Here is an 18,230-nt window from a genome sequence, read left to right as displayed (position 1 = left end):
TGAAAGATGTGCTGTTAAGTAATTTGGACATTCGGAATTCTTCCTCCATGTACCCGAACTGGCGCCGGAATGTGGCGACTAGGGGCTTTTCACAGTAACTTCATTACAGTGTTAATGTAAGCCTACTTGTGACAATAAAAGATTATTACTATGTGCTGTAGATAAAGGGGAGCCTATGAATGTATTATTTTTTTCTCTCTTTTTGAAATAAATTTAGACTACTCAATTCATTTTTTCCAATTAAGGGGTAAATTAGCGTGGCCAATCCACCTTGCCTGCACATCTTTTGAGTTGTGGGGGCAAAACCCACGCAAACACAGGGCGGATGTGCAAACTCCATGGACAGTGACCCAGAGTAAGTTGTGACGAGGACATAAAGAGGACACAAAAAGATAGGTTAAGAGATGGGCAGCACGGTCGCACTGTGGAACAATCCTTCACAGCGCCAGGGTTCCAGGTTCGATTCCCGGCTTGGGTCACAGTCTGTGCGGAGTCTGCATATTCTCCCCATGTCTGTGTGGAATTCCTCCGGTTTCCTCCCACAAGTCCCAAAAGAAGTGCTGTTAGGTGAATTGGACATTCTGAATTCTCCCTCTGTGTACACGGACAGGCGCTGGAATGTGGCAACTAGGGGCTTTTCACAGTAACTTTGTGACAATAAAGATTATTATTGTAAAGATCTGGCAAATGAATTATAATGTGGGAAAACATGGAATTGTCCTGTTTGGCAGGAAGAGTAAGAGAAGCATGTTATCTAAATGGGGCGAGATTGCAGACCTCCAATGCAGAGGGATCTGGGTGTCCGAGTGCATGATAAAAGGGTAGTATGTAGGTATAGCAAGTAATTAGGAAAGCTAATAGAATTTACAATTTATTGCAAAAGGAATTGAATACAAAAATAAAAAGTGGTTATGCCTTAGTTATACAGAGTGAGACCATGTGAAGTACTGTGTTCAGTGTTGGTAATCTTATTTGCAGAAAGATGTAAATGTGTTGGGAGCAGTTCAGAGAAGGTTTACCAGAAGACCTAGAATGGGCAGGTTTTCTAGTGAGGAAAGATTGAACAGGTAAGGCTTGCATCCACTATGTTTAGAAGAGTAAGAGGCGACTTGAGCGAAGATCATGAGGGGTCCTGACAGGGTGGATGTGGAGTAGATACTTCCTCTTATTGGCAAATCAAGAACTAGGGAACACTATTTAAAAGGGGGCACCCATTTAAAATGGAGATGCGGCAAATTTTTTCTTGGGTTCATGAGTCTTTGGAACTCTCTTCCAGAAAAGGCGGTGGAAAGTCTTTCAATATTTTTTAAGGCAGAGGTGGATAGATTCTTGATAAGCAAGGGTTAGGGTCCAAAGATGTGCAAATTAGGTGGATTGGCCATGTTAAATTACCCCTTAGTGTCCGAAGATGTGTAGGTTAAGTTAAGGGGCTATTGGGATAGGGCAGGGGAATGTGCTTGTGTGGGATACTCTTTCAGAGGGTCGGTGCATACTCGATGAGCCGAATGGCCTCCTTCTGCACTGTAGGGATTCTATGATGAAGAGGACGACAGGTTATTGATGGTATGAGGAATGCCAATTCATTTTTCTTCCAATTATGGGGCAATTTAGCGTGGCCAATCTACCCTGCACAGATTTGAGGCTACTGTCAGATCAGCCATCATTAAATGGAGAAGGCAGCCATTCAGCCCCTTGTTCGTATGTATGAAGCTTCACATTGTAATGGTTTTATTTCTATAGGAAGCAATCCAAATGTGTTCACGTTATTCAGCTGCAGATAATACAACTCTATAGCACCCCGATTTCTAAAGCAGAAGCAGGAAAGACCAGGATTTCTTTTGACACACCCCTGTACAGATCCCCAAGTACCTATGGGTGTGACAAGAACAGCAATTGTGGCTCCTTAGAAACACCTCTGTTTAATTTCACTTGTGTTAAATCCATAGCCCCAGCATATACTCTTCATTAATCTTTGTTGCTCTTTGCATTATACAAAGAAGAAAAGTATTGGGTGGATGAAGGGGAGGGGGAAATGGAAAAAGGGTAAAAATATCCATCAATCAGGGCGGAACACTGGTTAGCACTGCAGCCTCACAGCGCCAGGGACCCGGGTTCAATTCCAGCTTTGGTGACTGGAGTTTGTATGCTCTCGCGTGTCTGCGTGGGTTGCCTCCGGCTACTCTGGTTTTCTCCCACAGTGCAAAGACATGCAGGTTAAGTGGATTGACATATCTTTTTATTGAAACAGTAAGAAATATATACAAGGCCAAACGATACAAACACTAATTTTGTGTTGGAGAAACAGTGTACCCTCCCCTGATGAACAGGGAGGGGTGGGTGGATACTCTGATTATTAAAACAGTTCACAACATATTTTTGCCAAAAAAACCCAAATGTACAAGCACTAAACTTTGCGCTGGAGAGACCAGATACCCTCGCCTCTGTACCAACAAAAGGGAAAGGAAGGGGGGTGGTGGGGAGAGAGGGGAAAGGAGGGTGGGGGGGGGGGAGGGAGGGAGGGAGTCGGAGTGTTGGTGGAGGGGAGGCAAATAGAGCACTGCCTGAACTATCTACGGAGGCAGAATAACAAAAGAACCTTCAATTATGATGTGCCAGATTCCGGGAGTACCCCTTAGTGTCCAACGGGTTAGGTGGGGTTACTGGGATAGGGTGCTCTTTCAGAGTGTTGGTGCAGACCTGATGGGCTGAATGGCCCCCTTCTACACTGTAGGGATTCTATGAAAAGTAACAGCCAAGGCTATCTGAAAACTCAAATAACAAAACTCTAAAATAATCCTTCCTGAATAAGGCTCACTGATAGGGCCATCTAGTGTTGATCATAATAAGAGAATAAACAGGAGCCGGGGTAGGCTAATTAGCCCTTCAAGCTTGCTCTGCCATTCAATAAGATCATGACTGATCTATCTCAGCTGTACCTTCTGTGATGCCTACTGTGGTTGATAAGCCAGTGGAAAATGAGACAACTGAAGTGTTGAAGGACGAATATCCTGGGATTTTTCCGGATTGTGTAGTAACAAGGTTGCAAAGTCACAGGTTAAGACAAGAGGAGAAATCAAAGAGTGAAGATGAAGTTGAAGTGCAATTATCAGAAACGATTTTTGATCAGATGGTTGAAAAAGAACAAGAACAGGTGGAGGATGAGGCGGATATTTTTAGTTCAGGAAAATTGGCGGAGTTATAACAGAAAGATATAGGAATAAAACGGATGTATCAGAAAGCATACACGGAAGAGGAATCAGAGTTTATACCAAAGTGTTATTCCCATAAAAGTGATGTCTTGATGAGAAAATGGAGACCTTTACATATGCAGGCGGATGAAAAGTGGGCAGAGGTTCATCAAGTAGCATTGCCGGTAGGGTATAGAAAGGAGGTGTTGCGAGTTGCACATGAGGTACCAGTGGGAGGTCATTTGGGATAAGGAGAACTCAAGTTAAAATCCAGAAACATTTTTTTTTATTTTAAATATATTTTATTCAAAATGTTTTCGGTCAAACAAGAACAGTACAGGATTTTCCCCTTTTTACATCTTTAAAACAATATAAATAATAATGACCGTTTTTTTTTAACAAATAAATAATATATTAACTAAACGGCAACTGCCAACAACAAAATAATAACTCTCCAAGACAATAAAGTCCCACATGGCAGTATAAATAACTAATATACAAACAACTATAGGAAACCCCTGAGGGCCCGCGTGGGGTGGGGTGGGGTGGGGTGGGGTGGGGTGGGCCCCCCCTCCCCTCCCCCGCGTGCCCCCCCCCCCCATGTCGACTAGCCATCCCCTTTTTTAAGACCAGCTCCTCACCCGGTTCCCACGCTCCCGTTTGTCCCCCGACGGTGTCCTCCCGTCCCGACCACCCCGCCCCATAACAGCTCCCCCTTTCCCTTATCAGCAGCAACCCAGTTAACCCCCCCCCCCCCTCTGCTAGATCCCTTTCTAGTGTAATTGCTCCCCCCAGGTTACTCCCAGAAGTCAGCAAACTCTGGCTGACCTCGGCTTCCCCCGTTTATCCTTGGTCCCCCATTGTGTGAGGCCCCCTCCTTCCTGCACTCCCTTTCCCGCCGCAATTACCATAGCGCGGGAGCAAAGCCCGCGTTTCCCACTCGGCCCCGCCCCTAATGGCGCAGCTCCCTCTCTCCTTCCCCCTCTCCTTCCCCACCAGCGCCCAGTTCACCATACCCCCCCCCCCCCCCAATGAGGGGAATAGAGAAAATTTCCCCCCCCCTTCCCCGTCCCATACAATCCACCCACTACTTTATTACAGAAACTCTTTCTCTCTCCAGTCTAGTCCAACTTCTCCTCTACAATAAATGTCCACGCCTCTTCTGCCGTCTCGAAGTAGTGATGTTTCCCTTGGTGTGTAACCCACAGTCTCGCTGGCTGCAGCATTCCAAATGTAACTTTCTTTCTATGTAGCACCGCCTTGGCCCGATTGAAACTCGCCCTCCTTCTCGCCACCTCCGCACTCCAATCCTGGTACACGCGGATCACCGCATTCTCCCACGTCCAGCTCCGTGTCTTTTTCGCCCATCTCAGGACCATCTCCCGGTCCTTATAGTGGTGAAACCTCACCACTATGGCTCGTGGTATTTCTCCTGCCTTTGGTCTTCGTGCAAGGACTCGATATGCTCCCTCCACTTCCAAGGGGCCTGTCGGGGCCTCCGGTCCCATTAATGAGTGAAGCAATGTGCTCACATATGCCCCAACGTCCGCCCCCTCTGCACCTTCGGGAAGACCCAAAACTCTTAAGTTCTTCCTCCTCGAGTTATTCTCCAGGGCTTCCAGCCTCTCTACACACCTTTTATGCAGTGCCTCGTGCGTCTCAGTCTTCACCACCAGGCCCTGTATTTCATCCTCATTCTCAGCAGCCTTTGCCTTCACATCACGAAGCTCCAACTCCTGGGTCTTCTGTGCCTCCTTTAGCCCTTCAATCGCCTGTAGCATCGGGGCCAACACCTCTTTCTTCAGCTCCTCCACACAGCGCCGCAGGAACTCTTGCTGTTCCGGGCCCCACACCGAACGGCCTCCTTCCGCCGCCATCTTGCTTCGTGCTTCCCTTCCTTGCCGCTGCTCCTGAGGATCCTCTGCAATCCAGCCACTACTCTCTTCTTTCTCCATATATATCCGGGGGGATTCCCTTCTATTTCACCGCACAATGGTTTTAGCCGTCAAAAATTGCCGTTGGGGCTCCTAATAAGAGCCCAAAAGTCTGTTCCAACGGGAGGTGCCGAAACGTGCGACTCAGCTGGTCATCGCCGCACCCGGAAGTCATCCAGAAACATTTTTAATAGCCTGGACTACATAAAGATGTAGTTAAATTTTGTCAGTCATGTCACACATGTCAAGTGATTGGGAAACCTCAAGCAGTGATAAAACCAGCGCCCTTAATACCCATTCCAGCATTTGAGGAACTTTTACAAGGGTCCTAATTGATTGCGTGGGACTGCTTTCTAAAACAAAAAGTGGGAATTTATATCTTTTGACTATAATGGATGTGTCTACTAGGTTTCCAGAGGCCATTCCAGTACGTAATATTACAGCTAAAAAGATTGTGGAGGAGTTACTTAAATTCTTTACTAGATATGGACTGCCCACTGAAATACAATCGGATCAAGCATCAAATTTGACCTCAAGGTTAGTCAAAGAAGTTATGGATATCTTAGGAATAAAACAATTTAAATCAACTGTGTACCATCCAGAATCGCAGGGAGCGTTAGAAAGGTGGCATCAGACATTAAAGACAATGTTGAGGGCTTATTGTCAAGATTATCCAGAGGATTGGGATAAAGGAATTCCATTCGTACTGTTTGCAATTAGGGATGCACCTAATGAGTCAACTAAATTTAGTCCTGTTGAACTAATTTTTGGTCATGAAGTAAGAGGACCACTTAAATTGATTAAAGAAAAACTGGTGAGTGAGAAATCGGAAATTACATTATTGGAATACGTGTAAAATTTTAGGGAACGATTAAATAGAGCAGGTGAATTGGCGAGACAACATTTGAAAGTTGCACAAAATGTGATGAAACGGGTCGCGGACTAGAAATCCAAAGTTCGTAGTTTTGCCAGTGGAGATAAAGCTTTAGTGTTGTTACCAGTGGTAGGTGAGCCTTTAAAAGTTAGGTTTTGTGGACCTTATCAGATTGAAAGGAAATTAAGTGAGGTGAATTATGTGGTAAAAACACCAGATAGAAGGAAGACTCACCGAGTGTGTCATGTGAATATGCTTAATAGGTACTTTGAAAGAGGAGAGAAAAAGGAGGAGGTTTTAATGATTCTAACTCAAAGTGACAAACCAAATCCAGATGACTGTGAATTTGACATACCTCAAATTAAATTGGAAAATGAGGATGTTCTTAAAAATTGGGATAGATTATTGAGTTATCTTCCAGAGGAAAAACGAACTGACCTGAAAGAGTTATTGATATCACATGGGCAAGTTTGTGGAGATAAATTGGGAAGTACTAAAATGGCTATACATGATGTAGACGTGGGAAATGCTGTTCCAATCAAACAACATCCATATAGACTTAATCCGTTAAAATTGGCACAGGTTAACAAAGAGATTGAGAGTATGCTTAATAATGGCATAATTGAAGTGGGTTGCAGCCAATGGAGCTCACCCATAGTGATGGTACCTAAACCAGACGGTACCCAACGATTGTGTGTGGACTATAGAAAAGGTTAATGCAGTTACAAGAATGGACTCTTATCCTATCCCACATTTGGAGGATTGTATTGAGAAAGTGGGACAGTCCGCTTTTATATCCAAATTGGATTTACTTAAAGGTTACTGGCAGGTACCTTTATCCGAAAGGGCAAAGGAAATTTCAGCTTTTGTGACTCCAGATGGTATATACCAATTCAAAGTTATGCCATTTGGCATGAATAACGCACCAGCCACATTTCAACGGTTAACTAACAAAGTTGTTTCAGGATTACCCAATTGTGCGGTATAAATCGACGATCTGGTAATTTTCAGCCAGACATGGAAAGACCATTTAAAACATCTGATGGAGTTATTCGATCGACTTCAGGAGACGGGTTTGGTGATAAACCTAGCCAAAAGTGAATTTGGAAAAGCCCAAGTCACTTTCCTTGGCCATACAATCGGACAGGGTCGAATGGTCCCACGGGATGTAGGTGTAGGCGTGGTCCTTCTACAAGACGATGACGATGGGCTAGAGCGGCCTACTGGTTATTTTTCAAAGAAATTTAATTCTCACCAGAAGTATTCAACGATTGAGAAGGAGACTTTGAGTTTTGTGCTGGCTTTGCAACATTTTCACATTTATGTGACCAGCAATCCATGTGACACCATTATATATACTGAACATAATCCGTTGACGTTTTGGGAGCGAATCCGGAATAACAATGCAAGGCTGTTTCGCTGGAGTTTATTGTTACAGCCATTTCATTTAAAAATAGTACATGTGGCAGGACGGGAAAATGTGATAGCCGATGCTTTGTCACGAAATGTGACGAACAGAAGGATTTCAGTTGGAGGAAGAACAACGGGAAAAAAAATGGACTATTATTATAGCTGTTTGTGTGTGTTGTTTTTTGCAGCAATAAAGTATGTTTACTGTGTGCATTTCTTAAAGGATGGTGAAAAGGTGAAAAATGAAACCATCTTGAAGTTGATGGGGTTTTTTTCCTGGGGGGGAGGTGTCATGAGAATGTCACTTTAAGAAATGTTTGGCTGCTCATGTTACTGCAGTGATGTCAGAGTGTGGGTGGAGCTGAGCTCTGGTTCTGCTGTTTAGTTTCACTTTGAGAAAAGCTTGGGTGTCTGTCTTTTTGGTTTCGTTTTGCAGTGTGTTGCAGCTGAAGTCAGCCAAAGCAGCTGTATTGTTGAGCTCGCTGCCATGAAGGACTATCTCTTAATCATTGGTGAATTCAGAAATGTAAATGTTTTCAGTATTGAATGTAAACACTGATGTGCTTCTGTTTAAAGGTTAAGTCAAGTCTTTTGGATGTTAAAAAGACAGCTTGAAGGATTACTTAGTGTTGTATTCTTTGGGGGTTATCTTTGAATTAATGGTTGCTAAGATATTCACTGTTTGTTTTACTTTAAAAAATATTTTCCATTTCTGCTGTACCATACCTGTAGAGTGTGCTCCCCATACCACAATCTATTAAACGTTGTGGGTCAGGTGAACTCCATGATACACTTTGGGGTTCTCTAAACCCTGGGCCATAATAGTGGGTGTGCAGCAAGATGGCCACCGTAATGGTGATCCGTGCCTGGGCACTGCCCCACTCCGTGGGGGTCACCCCGGCCACTTGGCCTGTTCCCCCTGCACCCCCCCCTTCCCTGGCAGGGCCCTATGCCCCAGCCAGTGTCCGGCCGGCAGCCCGCAATTGCTCTTCTCCATGTCCTACCACCTCTCTCTCCCTCAGCAGCCACCATGCGGGTCTCACGATATTTGAAAGCACAAGCCCAAGCCGCGCCGTCGGGAACTCAGCCCATTGGAGGAGGAGAATCGCAGAGGCTCCGGAGAATACCATGTCGGGCCCACTAATGATATGCAAACAGTGTTTACTGTCTGTGCATTCCGCCGCCGTCAAGGTGGCAGAGAATCACGATTTGGCGTCAAACTGCCACCCGCCACGCTTTTGCCTATTATACTGTACCGTCTTGCAATAAAAGCTAACATCGATTTGCCTTTCTAATTACTTGCTCTAGCTACGAGCTAACTTTTTTATGATTCACAAGGACACCTCGTACTGCTGGGACCTTTCCAGAATCAGGGGGATGTTAGGAGATTACAACCGGGCTTCCGGGTGCGGCGATGACCAGCTGAGTCGCACGTTTCGGCAGCTCCCGGTGGAACGGACTTTTGGGCTCTTAATAAGAGCCCCAACGGCAATTTTAACGGCTAAAAGTACTGTGCGGTGAACCAGAAGGGAATCCCCCCTGGATACGGATGAAAAAAGGAGAGGAAGGTGGCCGGATTGCGGTGGATCCTTTAGAGCAGCAGCAAGGAAGGCAAGCAAAAACCAAGATGGCGTCGGAAGGTGGCAGTTTAATATGGGGCCCTGAACAACACGAGTTTTTGAAACGCTGCATGGAAGAACTCAAAAAGGAAATGAAGAAGGAGCTGTTGGCCCCGATATTACAGGCGATCGAAGGGCTAAAGGAGGAGCAAAAGACCCAGGAGCGGGAGCTTCGGGTCGTGAAGGCAAAGGCTGCCGAGAATGAGGACGACATACAGGGCCTGGTGGTGAAGACGGAGATGCACGAGGCACACCATAAACGATGTGTGGAAAGGCTGGAGGCGCTGGAGAACAACGCGAGGAGGAACAACCTAAGGATTCTTGGTCTTCCTGAAGGAGCGGAGGGAGCGGACGTCGGGGCATATGTGAGCACGATGCTGCACTCGTTAATGGGAGCGGAGGCCCCGGCGGGTCCACTGGAGGTGGAGGGAGCATACCGAGTGATGGTGCGAGGACCGAGAGCAGGAGAAATTCCTAGAGCCATAGTGGTGAGATTCCTCCGTTTTAAGGATAGAGAGATGGTCCTTAGATGGGCAAAGAAAACTCGGAGCAGTAAGTGGGAGAACGCGGTGATCCGCGTATACCAAGACTGGAGTGCGGAGGTGGCGAGAAGGAGGGCGAGCTTTAATTGGGCCAAGGCGGTGCTTCACAAAAAGAAGATAAAATTCGGAATGCTGCAACCGGCAAGACTGTGGGTCACATATCAAGGGAGGCACCACTACTTTGAGACGGCGGATGAGGCGTGGACTTTTATCGTGGAAGAAAAATTGGAATGAGCGGGTTATTTAAAAAAAGAACGTTTGAAACAAAGTGGTGGGGCGAGTATGGGGGGCGAAGAGGGGGGTAAAAAGGGGGGAAAGGGGGAGTTTTATGTTATTAATCCTGCGATGTGGTAACTTTTCTCTCTTCCACAGGAGGTGGTGGGGGGAGGAAAGGAGGTGGAGGAGATGGGGCGTTGGCCATTGGGGGCGGGGCCAAGGGGGAAGCGCGGGCTCGGTTCCCGCGCTATGGTAATCATGGCGGGAATAGGGAAGCAGGAAGGAGGGGGCGTCGCACGGTGCGAGCCGAGGTCACGGGGGGAAGCCGAGGTCGGCCAGAGTTTGCTGACTTCTGGGAGCAACATGAGGGGTGTAACTACGCTAGTGGGGGATCTAGCGGGGGGGGGGGGGGGGGGAATTATTGGGCTGCTGCTGGGGAGAGGGGGGAGCTGGCATGGGGTGGGATGGGCGGGGGGGCACCGCCTGGGGGGGACAGAGCTGCGTGGGAACCGGGTGAGGAGCTGGAAAAAGGGGATGGCTAATCGACAAGGGGGGGGGGGGTAAAAAGCCCCCCAACCCGGCTGATCACGTGGAACGTGAGAGGGCTGAACGGGCCGATAAAGAGGGCACGGGTACTCGCACACCTTAAGAAACTTAAGGCAGACGTGGTTGTTACAGGAAACGCACTTGAAACTGATAGACCAGGTGAGACCACGCAAAGGTTGGGTGGGGCAGGTGTTCCATTCGGGGCTAGATGCGAAAAACAGGGGGGTGGCTATATTAGTGGGGAAGCGGGTAATGTTTGAGGCAAAGACTATAGTGGCGGATAGCGGGGGCAGATACGTGATGGTGAGTGGCAAACTACAGGGGGAGACGGTGGTTTTGGTAAACGTATATGCCCCGAACTGGGATGATGCCAATTTTATGAGGCGTATGCTAGGACGGATCCCGGACCTAGAGGTGGGAAAGTTGGTAATGGGGGGAGATTTCAATACGGTGTTGGAACCAGGGCTGGACAGGTCGAGGTCCAGGACTGGAAGGAGGCCGGCAGCAGCCAAGGTGCTTAAAGATTTTATGGAGCAGATGGGAGGAGTAGACCCGTGGAGATTTAGCAGACCTAGGAGTAAGGAGTTTTTGTTTATGTCCACAAAGTCTATTCGCGAATAGACTTTTTTGTTTTGGGAAGGGCGTTGATCCCGAAGGTGAGGGGAACAGAGTATACGGCTATAGCCATTTCGGATCACGCTCCACACTGGGTGGACTTGGAGATAGGGGAGGAAACAGAAGGGCGTCCACCCTGGAGAATGGACATAGGACTAATGGCAGATGAGGGGGTGTGTCTAAGGGTGAGGGGGTGCATTGAAAAGTACTTGGAACTCAATGATAATGGGGAGGTCCAGGTGGGAGTGGTCTGGGAGGCGCTGAAGGCAGTGGTTAGAGGGGAGCTGATATCAATAAGGGCACATAAAGGAAAGCAGGAGAGTAGGGAACGGGAGCGGTTGCTGCAAGAACTTCTGAGGGTGGACAGGCAATATGCGGAGGCACCGGAGGAGGGACTGTACAGGGAAAGGCAAAGGCTACATGTAGAATTTGACTTGCTGACAACGGGTACTGCAGAGGCACAGTGGAGGAAGGCACAGGGTGTACAGTACGAATATGGGGAGAAGGCGAGCAGGTTGCTGGCCCACCAATTGAGGAAAAGGGGAGCAGCGAGGGAAATAGGGGGAGTGAGGGATGAGGAAGGAGAGATGGAGCGGGGAGCGGAGAGAGTGAATGGAGTGTTCAAGGCATTTTATAAAAAATTATACGAAGCTCAACCCCCGGATGGGAGGGAGAGAATGATGGGCTTTCTGGACCGGCTGGAATTTCCCAAGGTGGAGGAGCAGGAAAGGGTGGGACTGGGAGCACAGATTGAAATAGAGGAAGTAGTGAAAGGAATTAGGAACATGCAGGCGGGGAAGGCTCCGGGACCGATGGATTCCCAGTTGAATTTTACAGGAAATATGTGGACTTGCTCGCCCCACTACTGATGAGGACCTTTAATGAGGCAAAGGAAAGGGGACAGCTGCCTCCGACTATGTCTGAGGCAACGATATCGCTTCTCCTAAAGAAGGAAAAGGACCCGCTGCAATGCGGGTCCTATAGACCTATTTCCCTCCTAAATGTAGACGCTAAGATTCTGGCCAAGGTAATGGCAATGAGGATAGAGGATTGTGTCCCGAGGGTGGTCCATGAGGACCAAACTGGGTTTGTGAAGAGGAGACAGCTGAATACGAATATACGGGGGCTGCTAGGGGTAATGATGATGCCCCCACCAGAGGGGGAAGCGGAGATAGTGGTGGCGATGGATGCCGAGAAAGCATTTGATAGAGTGGAGTGGGATTATCTGTGGGAGGTGCTGAGGAGATTTGGTTTTGGAGATGAGTATGTTGGATGGGTACAGCTGTTGTATAGGGCCCCAGTGGCGAGTGTGGTCACGAATGGACGGGGATCTGCATACTTTCGGCTCCATAGAGGGACAAGGCAGGGATGCCCTCTGCCCCCATTATTGTTTGCACTGGCGATTGAGCCCCTGGCAATAGCATTGAGGGGTTCCAAGAAGTGGAGGGGAGTACTTAGAGGAGGAGAAGAACACCGGGTATCTCTGTATGCGGATGATTTGTTGTTATATGTAGCGGACCCGGCGGAGGGGATGCCAGAGATAATGCGGACACTTCGGGAGTTTGGAGAATTCTCAGGATATAAACTGAACATGGGGAAAAGTGAGTTGTTTGTGGTGCATCCAGGGGAGCAGAACAGAGAAATAGAGGACTTTCCGCTGAGGAAGTTAACAAGGGACTTTCGTTACTTGGGGATCCAGTTGGCCAAGAATTGGGGTACATTGCATAGGTTAAATTTAACGCGATTGGTGGAACAAATGGAGGAGGACTTCAAGAGATGGGACATGGTATCCCTGTCACTGGCAGGGAGGGTGCAGGCGGTTAAAATGGTAGTCCTCCCGAGATTCCTCTTTGTGTTTCAGTGCCTCCCGGTGGTGATCACGAAGGCTTTTTTCAAAAGGATCGAAAAGAGTATCATGAGTTTTGTGTGGGCCGGGAAGACCCCGAGAGTGAGGAAGGGATTCTTACAGCGTAGTAGGGATAGGGGGGGGCTGGCACTACCGAGCCTAAGTGAGTACTACTGGGCCGCCAATATCTCAATGGTGAGTAAGTGGATGGCAGAAGAGGAGGGAGCGGCGTGGAAGAGATTGGAGAGGGCGTCCTGTAGGGGGACTAGCCTACAAGCTATGGTGACGGCCCCATTGCCGTTCTCACCGAAGAAATACACCACAAGCCCGGTGGTGGTGGCGACTTTGAAAATTTGGGGGCAGTGGAGACGGCATAGGGGAAAGACGGGAGCCTTGGTGGGGTCCCCGATAGGAAATAACCATAGGTTTGCCCCAGGGAGAATGGATGGGGGATTTGGAATATGGCAAAGAGCACGAGTAACGCAACTGAAAGATCTGTTTGTGGATGGGAAGTTCGCAAGTGTGGGAGCGCTGACCGAGAAATATGGGTTGCCCCAAGGGAATGCATTCCGGTATATGCAACTGAGGGCTTTTGCGAGGCAACAGGTGAGGGAATTCCCGCAGCTCCCGACGCATGAGGTGCAGGACAGAGTGATCTCAAAGACATGGGTGGGGGACGGTAAGGTGTCAGATATATATAGGGAAATGAGGGACGAGGGGGAGATTATGGTAGATGAGCTGAAAGGGAAATGGGAAGAAGAGCTGGGGGAGGAGATTGAGGAGGGGCTGTGGGCGGATGCCCTAAGTAGGGTAAACTCATCGTCCTTGTGTGCCAGGCTAAGCCTGATTCAATTTAAGGTGTTACACAGGGCGCATATGACTGGAGCACGGGTCAGTCAATTTTTTGGGGTAGAGGATAGGTGTGCGAGATGCTCGAGAAGCCCAGCGAATCACACCCACATGTTTTGGTCATGTCCGGCAATCCAGGGGTTCTGGGTGGGGGTGACAAAGGTGCTTTCGAAAGTAGTGGGGGGTCCAGGTCGAACCAAGCTGGGGGTTGGCTATATTTGGGGTTGCACAAGAGCCGGGAGTGCAGGAGGCGAGAGAGGCCGATGTTTTGGCCTTTGCGTCCCTAGTAGCCCGGCGCAGGATACTGTTGATGTGGAAGGAAGCCAAGCCCCCGGGGGTGGAGACCTGGATAAATGACATGGCAGGGTTTATAAAGCTGGAACGGATTAAGTTCGTCCTAAGGGGATCGGCTCAAGGGTTCACCAGGCGGTGGCAACCGTTCGTCGAATACCTCACAGAAAGATAGAGGGAATGGAAAAGAAGAAGGCAGCAGCAGCAGCCCGGGGGGGGGGGGGGGGGGAGAGGAGGAACCAGAAGGACTCTCAGGGTTGTTAATATATATGTATAATATGTATAGGTCGTTGCTATAAATAACTGTATATTGGACTGTTAAATCATATGTTTGGAGAGTGTTTATCTGAGACAAGGTAGTTGCCATTTAGTTTTAGTTTTTGTTATATATTATTTATTCTTTGTTTATAAAACAGGTCATTATTATTTATACTGTTATATTATTGTGTAAAGGGTACACACTGTACTGTGATGGTTGACCAAAAATTTTCAATAAAATATTTTTTTTTAAAAAAAGATTACAACCAATGCATTCACTGTCTCTGCAGCCACTTCCTTTACGACCCAAGGACGCAGACCATCTTGACAACCTCAGTCCCATTAGTTTATCTCGTTCGTTTTCTCCAGTGATTGTCTTCAGTTCCTCTCTCCCTTTTGCCCCTTGGTTTCCTACTATTTTAGGGATGCTTTTTGTGTCTTCTGTGATGACAGATAGAAAATACTTGTTGAAAGTTTCCATGGATGGTGCATTCCTTCTCATAGTCTCTCTCAATGCAATATATTTTTGTTGAGTTATCAAATATCTCTTTAAATGTCTGACACTTTTTCTACAGTGTCCGTTATAGTCTGGGTTAGCTATGTCTATCTTCATACCCTTGTAATTGCCTTTAAGTTTAAGGCAGTAGCTTCAGACCCAAATTCTATCAGGTTATGATTGCTATTATTTTGTTTACCATGAGGCCATTAATTAATTTTGGCTCATTATATGTTACCAGGTCTAAAATAGCCTGTTCCCTTGTTGGTTCCAAAAGTATTGTTCTAAGAAACTGCCCTGAGTACACTCATTGCATTTCAATTATGTCACTTCTTCTCATTCTCAGGAGCTCTAGGCCAAGTCCATACCTCACAGAATAATCCCCTCATCAGAATAATTAGTCTAATACACCTTCATTTTGATCACTCTTGGGAAAGTATGCCCTTCCTTAATTAGCAGACCAAAAGCAAGACCGTATACAATTCCAATAATACTTTGTTATTCTTATTGCCCAGATCACTTTATAATGAAAGCGAACATGGTACTTGCTTTCCTAACTGCTTGCCGTGTCTGCATATTGACATAGTGATTTGTGCACAAGGACACTGAGATCCCCCAGTTCTCACCGAGATAACATTCAGGCTTGGGCTGATAAATGACAAGTAACTTACACACCACACAAGTGTAAGGCAATGACCATCTCCAACAACAAAGAATCTAGCCAACGCCCCTTGACAATACCATCGCCAAATTTCTGGGGGGTGGGGGGCGGGCTGGTGGTTAACCACTGACCAGAAATTGTACTAGACCAGCCATATAAATATTAAAGAGCAGGTCAAAGAATTCTGCAGCAATAACTCATTTCCCGATTCACCAAATCCTGCTGTCCACCATCTTGGTCAAGGCACAAGTCAGGAGTGTGATTAAATACTCTTCATTTTCCTGGATGAATGGAGCTCCAAAAATACCCAAGACAAAAGAGGCTGCTTGATTGACACCCTTCCAAAGGCATTCTTCCACCACCCAGGACATTGGCAACAGGTGCACGAGGCCAGCATCGCCTGCAAGTTCCTCCTCAAGTTGGAACAGTATTACGGTTCCTTCAGTCATTCCTTCAATCCCTACAGTATTGTTGGCCAAAATCTTGGAACCCTCTCCCAAGCAGCACTCTGGGTGTTCACATGGACCATAACAGTTGAAGAAGATGGCTCACCATCACCCAAAAAGTAAATTAGGGTGAGGCAATAAATGCTGGTCTAGCCAGTAACACCAACATCTGTGAATAAATACATAAAATAGTGTTCTACTTTTCCTACTACTGGCCATTTCTCCACAATATGTTTAATCTAGGTTTATGGGAAAAATCCTCACCTGCTCCTCCCATATTTCTCACCATTTTCCGCCCCAAAGCCGGTTATCTTGAATTGAACGCCACGGTGATTGCCTTTACGTCATAACGTTCACATCTCTATTGACGTGTTTACGTCAGGCGTCCTGCGAGTTTTTGGCGCGCGCACTGCGCGCGGCACGTGCTTCGGTTTGTGCTCGGTGAGAAGGGGCTCCATGTTATTAACGGCTGTGTCGGCCTGGCGAGGCCTGGTTGTGGTGGTCGGCCTTTCTCTAGCAGCCGAAGGACTCTATTACGTAATTTCTCACCTGAAGCGGCTTCGTGAGCGGCGGCCGGCTCAGGTGCTTTTCTTCCCGGCGCCGGTGACCTGTGTGCGCCCACTGCTGCTGTCGAGTCCCGGTCATTGTCGCTGCGGCCTGTCGCACCGGGAAAGCGCACTGAGCTGCCTCACCCGCCTGCTAATCAGCGCTCGCCGCTCACTTGATGTCTGCGTGTTCACCATATCCAGCCTGGAGCTGAGCAGCACGGTGCTGGCGGTGCATGGCCGTGGCGTGCGGGTCCGGGTCATTACCGATTCCGACTACATGGCGTTGGCCGGCTCGCAGGTCGGCACCTTCAGGAGGGCAGGTAAGTGAATTTAAAGCGACCCAACCCCACCCCCGCGTGACACATGACCTGGGATTAGGGTCAATTGTGGATTGGACAGAGAACGTTGTAGAGACGAGCATAGCGTTTTCTCTTGGCTCGGGCCAATATGTGTGCATAGTTATATGTTATTAATAAACACTTTAACCATGCAAGGCTCAAAACCTATTTGTGAGACCTACTGATCATCCAACATCGATATTTTTAAGATTCTGGGGTCTTGACAGGGTAGATGCTGAGGATCTTTCTGCTGGGGGGGGGGGGGGGGGGAAGAGAAAATAAATGCCATTTAAAAACTGAAACAAAGAGCAATTGTTTCTGAACTTTTGGAATTCACTATCCCAGAGAGCAGTGGAGACTGGGTCATTGAATATATTCAAGGCTAAATTAGACAGAATTTTAATCCACAAGGGAGTTGAAGGTTACGGGCAAGCAGGAAGATGGAGTTATGGCTGTAATCAGATCTACCATTAACTTATTGAATGGTGAGCAGACTCGAGGAGTTACTCTTCTAGTGTACTCTGTTCTGGCTGTTGATTCATGGTCTGCAATATTAATGAAATAACTTCCAAACATGAGATGGGCATGAGCATAAATGTACAATCAGCAATTTTGCAATTGTTCGAATGATACATGCTCATTGCTTACATGTGGTCTTCTGCTAGGAGCAGTGCATTGTTATTTTTTGCTGACCACCATACCACTGTATATTGCACATTTGGGTGGAGTACGGTTAACAAATGTGTCACAACAAAACAAACACATTTGTGAAGTCAGTGCACACTAGCATAACCTGCCCAAAGGCTTTTGTTGTTGTTCAGAGAGGATTTAATGATACAATTTAATTGTGAAGAGAATCTAAAATTGCTCTTTGTTGACAGGTATAGAAGTCCGACATGATCAGGATACAAACTACATGCACCACAAATTTGCGCTAATTGATGGATTGACCCTTGTAACTGGATCTTTGAACTGGAGTGCCCAGGGCATTTTTGGAAATAAAGAAAATGTAATCATAATTGAAAACACTGATATTGTGAAGGCATTTGTAGAAGAATTTGGACAACTTTGGAATGAATATGATCCAGCAAAGTACAGCTTTTCTCCTCAAAGATGAATGGAAACCTATTAGATTCAGTATGGATTCTGCTGTTGTCCTTTGGCAGTACTATTGGAAACGGGCAAGTAATACTTAAAATGTCTCAATTTCAACTGGATAAATGTTTGGCCTTGGAACTACATTTCTGTGTATCACTTGCATTTGTGAGAAAAAGATGAATGACGGAACAACATATGTTAAGACACATACGTTTAAAAACTGAAAATGTGAATAGAATGGAAGAACTCTATAAATGCAAACTGTTGTAAATATTTTATAGTGCCCTTATGTAATCAGAGAAAAATTAAAGAGTTCTGATTTGTAGGGTTTGAGGAGGTTATAGAAATATGATTTATGTTCTTGCAAAAATTGGATTCCAAACACTAGATTATTCACTTCGCTTTGATTTTAACAGCAGCAAGAGAATAGTTTGCAGTAATCATGTGTAATGGAA

The 18,230-nt window shown here is 46.9% G+C and overlaps 1 protein-coding gene across 1 annotated transcript; it reads left to right on the top strand.

Annotated features, from left to right (window-relative positions):
• Positions 1-16,213: 16,213 nt before the first annotated feature.
• Positions 16,214-17,918, top strand: pld6 (phospholipase D family, member 6). The gene is made up of 2 exons (XM_072479856.1): positions 16,214-16,659; positions 17,559-17,918. The coding sequence occupies exons 1-2, from the start codon at positions 16,248-16,250 to the stop codon at positions 17,792-17,794; spliced, it is 648 nt and encodes a 215-aa protein (XP_072335957.1). The 5' UTR covers positions 16,214-16,247; the 3' UTR covers positions 17,795-17,918.
• The last annotated feature ends 312 nt before the right edge of the window (positions 17,919-18,230 follow it).

This window comes from Scyliorhinus torazame, chromosome 17 (assembly GCF_047496885.1).
Source record: "Scyliorhinus torazame isolate Kashiwa2021f chromosome 17, sScyTor2.1, whole genome shotgun sequence".
NCBI lineage: Eukaryota > Metazoa > Chordata > Chondrichthyes > Carcharhiniformes > Scyliorhinidae > Scyliorhinus > Scyliorhinus torazame.
The sequence above is the reverse complement of the archived record's forward strand: the minus strand, read 5'-3'. Positions and strand labels throughout refer to the sequence as shown.